Genomic DNA, 7,948 nt, shown 5'->3' with positions numbered 1-7,948 from the left:
TTTCCTTTTTCAATCATTTTTTCAATAAAAAAAAAGAGGCAACAAAAATACCGAACTCCAAGAAAAATTCAATTTAGAATTTCCCTTATCAAACAGTAAAATCAAAATAATGAAAAACAACTGTCATATTTCTGGCTTGGTACAGGCATTTCATTATGTAGAAAATGTTGGATTAAACCTAGTTTTCTACCTATTAAACTAAACCTCTCACTTGTAATAGTATCATGGCTGTCATAGAATATTCCATTATGTTGACAACAATGTGTAAAAAAACAAACATGTTGTATAGTGTTCACAAATTATTAATTAGTTGTAAAAAGAGCTTTCCATTCTCAATTTTATTCAGTAAAAGTTCAGAGCAGCACCAATCGGAAAAGGTTAAAAAATCACTAGGAAAAAAGGCACAGGGCAACAAATAAGAAGGGCATGTGATGTACCCATTGATAATTGTCTAGAGAACATATATCCAAATTTGTTTAAATCTGCCAGGAGGGAGTTTATTAAAATTTCAAATATTTCAGGACTGAAAATTTATAAAATATACAACCCATTCCATAAAATAATTTTTACATGATGGAGACCTGTCTCATTGACAATTGTACCACATCTTCTTAATTTTTATATAAACCGTAATATTTGTGACCACTATGAATAATAAAATACTCCTAGGGTGAAGAAAAGTCGAGATAAAAAAAGACAGCTTTTATTTGCCTTATCATTCTAAAAATAGTAAAAACTGTTTCAACGTCAATCAATCTCTTTCAGATCTCTTATCCGTCATCATGCAACATTCTTGGAACTGTTACTAACAGAGTTCTTCTTCCTTTATTTGGAAATTCCATCACATATCTGTGTTTATGTCAATTTATTCTTACATTTGTCATACAAAACACTGTCATGACTCAAAAATCCATAAAACATTTACACCTGACATTCCAAGGTTAACTCTCCTGTAAGTAAAAATAAGAAATAAATAAAACATATTATTTTGAATTCCTATCAATAACAAGATCGTGTTTTTTTTTCTGACTGAATGAAGTCTGTACACTAAATCCATTTGATGTTGGGTGTGTTCTGATTAAGAAGTAATTCATGCAAGCCATAGATTTGATGGAAGTTTTCACATGGCCTGGGCTGTCATAATCAAATTCAATCCCATGCTTTTGGCGTATATCAGGCCATTAGTTTTCTCATTTGAATTGTTATACATTTGTCATTTTGGGGCCTTCTACAGCTTGCTATTCACTGTGAGTATTACTCATTGTTGAAAGCCATACTGTGACCTATAGTTGCTAACTTCTTTGTCATTTGGTTTCTGGTGGAAAGTTGTATCATTGGCAAATCATGTGACATCTTTTTTTCTTATTATTTAGATGTCATTAAATGATAGTGATATCAATAACTTTTTACTGGACCTGGATAAATATTGCTTGTTTACTTCTATTTCATGTTACACATTTATAAATAATTACCCTAACATTCCATGTTCCTTTGTCTTAATGTGATGTAAAAATAACAATACTGCCTGGAACATGTTATTTCTTCCCTGAAATAAAATGATATTGTAAAGCAAAGTATTTAAGGCAATAGAGATAGCTATAAATAATTAACATACTGTTTAATTCTCATCCGTCAGTTAAAATTTTATCATTCAAAAATTATTTTTTTACTGAAAATACTGACACCATGGAACAAGAAGACTGATAAGCCCATGCTTCAAGTTACAGGACAGCACATCCATGGTGCATTAATGGCCTTGAAAGAACACTGGGTATGCTGTGTCAACACTTGTCTACCATCACTTGAAGAAATCTAGTAGACTTATTCATTGTGGAATGACATATACATGTACTTACTTTAGGTAAATTGTGCATTGTTTTTCCTATAACCACTTGGAAATGTGGTGGGTTTATAGCTGACTGATATATACATAATGTGTCTTCTTTATCTAAATCTGAAAGATATAAAATACATATAAATAAACTGTTTTTTCAGTTCTATTATTTTTCAAGTAAAGGATCTTTTCTGAATTTACAAGATCCATATCTTGTATCTAAATTGGTATGATATAGTCTAACAATCTTTATTTATTCAATATTATAATGCTTTGGTGTAACTAATAACATCTATTTAAGTATGGTGCAGCCAAACAAATATTATTCTGAAATAATACTATCAGGAAATTTAAATAGTATGATTATAAACATATCAGACTTATTTATTTGAAATGTATTCATGTAAGAGTTTACAACATATTGAAACATGAAGTTGTACAATTTGTCATACCCCCAACTCATAGATTAAAGTATATGAAAGCAGGAAGTATGCAACGGACAGACCAGAAAACAGGAAAAGTTATCACAATTAAGCTGCAGACCAAATATGGAGATTTTTTGTTCAGAAAATTAAAATTCACTTAAATAGTCATTATACCAAAATCTGTTGATGCAAAAATGAGATAAATTATAAATGTTTTCAGTTTTCAAACCATATTTTAAGACATTGCCTACTTAAAGACCTCTTATGTTAGTATACCATTACTCTTTTCTCATTGGATCATTGCCTTCTTACTTGGTTTATCTGGAGTTTTAATGAAATACTGTGAGGTAAATGTCTTTCCATCAGGATATTTTGGCTGAGCTGGTAATCTTGTATCAAAATAAGTACACAACATATGCATTATAAGCTAAAAAATAAGAAAGACAATCATTAATAATATTTGCTATTACTACAAATAAAAATCAGAATATCCAAATATATACTTTTAAAAAGAGAAATAATCAAAGAGCTGAAAGCTCTGAAGAAAAATGACGCCACTGTCTCTAATATTGGGATAGTTTTTATGCAAGTCTTGATTTTCACATACCGTAATTAGTTTAACAATGCAACATGTTTCGTAAGCATATAATTGATATTCGTATATGTGTGTGTGTGAAGTGAAGGTGCCAACTGGCTGGTTTTTTTTTTAAGACAAATGAATAGGTCAAGACTACCTGAATTGTACAAATAAATACCGTAGAAAGGCTTCTATATTTCTCACTGGTACATAGGCTGAATCCGGGTCCGTTCGCGCCCATTCACGTTTGCGCCAACTCATGTTCACCCCCTTTCACTTTCACACCCTACATGTTCGTAACTAATCTTAATTGGTTTTGTGTTTAATAACTCTGTAAGCAAGTGTTTTCTTATAAGTATAATTGTTGTCATTGTCTCAAAATAAAGTGAGACAGCATTTTTTTTTTGTGTTGAATAAATCTTAATCATGTTTTGGATAGCGTATTGTTAAAGATAATAATAATCCTTTCTAAATAAAGTGGTATTTTGTCAACGTTTTATTTAGCGTTGAATAACTCTTAATCATGTTTTGGTCAGTGTATTGCTATACTTTGTTTCATTGACCTCTTTCATAATGAAGTGAGATTCTGACTAATTTTTTTTCTGTGTGTTTAATTTTATCATGTTTTGGTTATAATAGTGGATTGCTATATTTTGGTTCCTATATTTTATTGTTTCAGATCAAAGGGCTTAAAAACAATTATCTTTTGTGTTTTCCTTTAAAATCTTCAATGTTTTACTCATACCAAGCTATAAATACATTCAGTATTTACACCAAAGCAATTTAAAACAACAATCATGATTTTCCAATTATTCAACTTGAATTTGAATTAAAATTGGGCGCGAATGAGTAGAGTGCGAACGGACCTTGGGTGTGAACGTGCGAGGTGCGAAAGTGTATTGGGCGCAAACAGACCTGATACCACATAGTCTGAACCCCCTTCTCCCACAAAATATGAAGTAAATTAAAAACAAATTGTTCAGAGAACAATTGAAGTCTTTCCACTAGAAAAGATCTATTTTTATATTGAAATATGAAAAATCAGTTTAAAATGTTAGTTTCTTATGGCTTTATGACGTGCTATTAACCTATGACCTTGACCTCAATTTCAAGGTCACAAACCATGGACCTTGAATCAAAATATCCTAGGTCTTTAATATGTTTGGTTAATGAGTACTACCACTTGACGCGTAATTTTAAATGTAAGATGGACAAAAACTCCCTTTTATTGTATGCGCAGCCTTTCAACCAAAATATACAAGTAAGGACATGTAAAATTATTTGTCAAAATGTCATACGGTATTTGAAAAGAAGTGAAAATAAGCCAAAATCAAAATTTATAATATGACCTTGACCTTTGACATTGACCTCATTTTCATTTTAAGTACCAATGACCTCATGAAGACCCTAGGTCTCTATCAGTTATGGTTTACCAGTTGAAAATGCATATCGCTTGAATCAAATGAAAAAGGGGGAATAACTCTCATATGGAGTCCCCATAGAGCTATGGTTCAAACGAATATTCTTATCCTTAATATGTAACGAGCAATTTGGTAAAATAAAATCTTTTACGGTTACGAAGGAGAGGTGGCCACAAGAAAAACAGTGTTTGGGGAGATAACTCTTACAACGTAATGTATTTTGTTATAATTACATTTGATATATGTTTCATTATAATACTAACTGCACATCACATGTTATTCCTCAAGCAATTGCATCACTCAATAAAACTTTTCATTCATGATAACACGTGGTCCCACAATAAAGTGCACAGATGAATTGAATAAAAAAGTTATAAAATTCGTGTTTTCATGATCCTAGCTAAAAAAAGTAATTATAAGTATTGAATGTTTCTTTTTGTAACCTCATAGGGTTGCAAAAGCATTGACCGTTTGCACATTTTTAGAATGTAGCGCTTACGCTTACGCGCTTCATACAAAAAGTACTTCGGTCAACGCTTTTACACCTCAATGAATTTACAAAAAAAAAGCATTCAATACTTAAATGCAGTTGTAAATTTTTAAAGCAAAAAGAGTTAATACTAATTATATATAACTTTCACTTTTTTGGATGTTCATGTACATTTTGTATGTATTTATTTTTCTCAACTACATGAATTTTTTGGTGTATTTTTAATGATATATATGAGTAGTCAAAATAATTATTACGTCTGGCAAGGCTTTTTAAATTTTATTCTGGGACACCTTCCTATGACCACAAGGCTATGTTAATTTTTTTCTGGGACGCCTTCTTAGGAAGCCTTCCTACGAACGTCTTAGGAAGGCGTCCCAGAAAAAAATAAAATAGCCTTGTCAGACGTCATTATTATTTGGACTAATACATGAGATATTGGATATTTTTATGCATTATTTAACCAGTTGAGTCTTTTACAGGATTGTTTGTTTAATGCTGTTTAAACATTACTGAAAAAAAAACACCTTAAATTTGCTAATTATTTGGCATGAAAGTTTGATTTATTGAAAGGGACTCATAGTTTTCCATTTAATTTTAATAATTGTCTAATGGTTAAAACAATAGCTTCGTTGTTTACTTTTATACACAACAACATATTCACTTTGGTTTCGTTGTTTACTTTTATACACAACATATTCACTTTGGTTTCGTTGTTTACCTAATATTCACTATGTACTTGGTAACAGTTATTAATTAATTGAATAGAAAATATTATAATAAATATTATTGGAAGCCAAATTGACGTCAAATAGGTGCCGATTTGACTTGAAGCCAATTTAACCAGGTGCCGACTTGACTTGTACGTTTCAATTCCTCTGCGATCGTTTGCGGTATTTTCTTGAGAAAACCTATTTTCCATCATCAAAGAGAAGAAGAAACTGCTTGAAATGATTCCCGAACGCTTCGTGATTGTTAAAATAAGTTTAATTCACTCAAAAAACAATTTTAAAACTTGCGATGTTTAATTCTGTATTCTGTTTAAACAGGAAGTTTCAAAAGCACGTGTAAAAGAAGAAATTAACCGGTGAGAGTGGAAATCCGTACATAACATATATCACTATAGTACGACTTTTAAAGCAAAACAGTTTCATCCTTTTGTAAAACAGTCTTTAATATACCTATCACATTAATGTTCGAAGGGTCTTAAGCTTATTCAAACCATATAAGTCGGTATGAAACACCAAAACGGAATGATAATAACCGATTACGTTTTGTAGTTTACAAAATTCTGGACTGGTTCCTGTCAAACTACAACACTTTGTTCGACTGTAGTGGAATACAAACAGAAACCAGTTAGTTTGTAAACTGGTTCCTGGCTGATTACTACACAATGCTCATGCATAATGATAAGGAACACAAGCACATTCCAGTTTGTATTGAAATTAGTAAATACGAAACCAAGCGCGGTAGGCAGAGAAATCAGGTCGGCAGTTATGGAACAATGACTGCGTCATTTTCCAAAAACTGTAGTTTAAACAAGTAACTAAATATTTAAAATAAGAATAGCCGTTTGAAAAAAAATCTCTTATAAACTATTCCATGAATTTTCAGCTTACAATTTTTAATATACTTTTAAATGTTTATTCATTTATTCTTTAACATCAATCCAATAAAATTATTTGTCTTTGAAAAGCAATAATGACATAATTTTTCTTCAAAAATAACTTCAGAGAAAATGTCAAGTTGGATTAGAGAATTTTTCTTCTTACAATAGTAGTTACATTTTGTTTACTTTGACTTAAAATAACATGAAGGAAACTATCAGTGAGTATATTTTATTACATGCAATTTTGTTTAGCATATGATTCCTTAAAAAATAGTACTTCAAAAGAAACCAATAGATATAGTTTCCAATGACTTACACTAGCATCATTTGGCAGATGTTCTCCCCAAGTTTTTCCATAATTTCCTCCATTATTCCACACAAAGTCACTCATACAACCATCTCTCCCTAGATCTGTAAAACATAAAATATTAAATCAGCCATTGTAACTGATTGCCTGTCTTTTTCTTTTTAAAGCAGAAAGTACCTATTAAGACTGAGGTATAGAATGTAGTAGGACTATACTTCAGGTCCTAATTTTTCATTTGGCTTACCTCCCTTTGAATTGTCTTTCATTCTCTTAGTACAATAATTTCTTTGACTAATGCCTTTTGATTGCCACCTTGGTATTGTCTCTCTTTCTTATAGTACAATATTTTCTTTGACCCCCCTTTTTTTTTTAATGTCTCCCTTTTTCATAATACATTAAAACTATTTTTAACACAGAACATTTGATCATCATATGTTTCATTATTTATCATTAATTCAATTAAACTGTTTTTGTTATAAAGCAATGCTAATAAAAAAAAATGTTTTTGGGCAATTTTTTTTTATTAATTTAGAACAATGAACAATAACATAGATGGTTTTAAATTAACAGTCCAATACACCTAGATCACATGGTATTTATGTTATCAAGGCAGTATTTCCCTTCCTTCTCCTAGGATATGCCCAAAGCAAGCATTTTTTTTCTCAGTGTTGAAAGCCTCATTGTGACTTTGAGATAAAGAACAGCAATAAAAGAACTGTTCCTTTGCTTGTTGTGTGTGTATTTTTTTGGCGGCATTAACTGATTTTGTGTCATGTATGGATACTCAATATCCTTTGTTTTTCTATTTTTAAATATAAAGCTTACCTTTTATTCTTTTAACCAGGTATTCTTGATTAGAAGAGAAATCTAGGTATGTCACCACAGTATTCAGTGATGGAACCAGTGCTCCTTTGGTGAAGGCTAAATGTTTTAGTGTTGACACACTCACCTCTGAAAACAACAATTTTCAATGTTATGAGACAAAACATCATGTTCAATTTAAAGTCATGAAATTTCTATCAGCTAAAAATATTTAAAATGTTAATGTTTTAATAATTAAAGATGCATAAAACAAATTTATAGAAAATAGTTGATTTTAACAGATTTAAGAAACTGAGAATTTTAGATGATAAAAAGACAAGTTATTCATAAGAACATCAATACTGTACACAAACTTATTTTTGCAGGTGCTCTTGTTTCGTGATTGGTCCTTTCTAGCCCAATACATTGTGATTAAATTCCTCTATTTTCAAATTTGCTTGATATACTTAAATAATAAGGAAAG

At 30.5% G+C, this 7,948-nt stretch overlaps 1 protein-coding gene across 1 annotated transcript; it reads right to left on the bottom strand.

Annotated features, from left to right (window-relative positions):
- Positions 1-687: 687 nt before the first annotated feature.
- On the bottom strand, positions 688-7,640 carry LOC139510720 (transmembrane protein 209-like). The gene is made up of 6 exons (XM_071297250.1): positions 7,489-7,640; positions 6,673-6,767; positions 2,572-2,686; positions 1,857-1,954; positions 1,473-1,546; positions 688-950 (listed from the first exon to the last, which is right to left on the bottom strand). Exons 2-6 carry the CDS (start codon positions 6,745-6,747, stop codon positions 896-898), a joined length of 417 nt encoding a protein of 138 aa, XP_071153351.1. The 5' UTR covers positions 6,748-6,767; positions 7,489-7,640; the 3' UTR covers positions 688-895.
- Positions 7,641-7,948: the final 308 nt, after the last annotated feature.

This window comes from Mytilus edulis, chromosome 1 (assembly GCF_963676685.1).
Source record: "Mytilus edulis chromosome 1, xbMytEdul2.2, whole genome shotgun sequence".
Classification (NCBI taxonomy): Eukaryota; Metazoa; Mollusca; class Bivalvia; order Mytilida; family Mytilidae; genus Mytilus; species Mytilus edulis.
The sequence above is the reverse complement of the archived record's forward strand: the minus strand, read 5'-3'. Positions and strand labels throughout refer to the sequence as shown.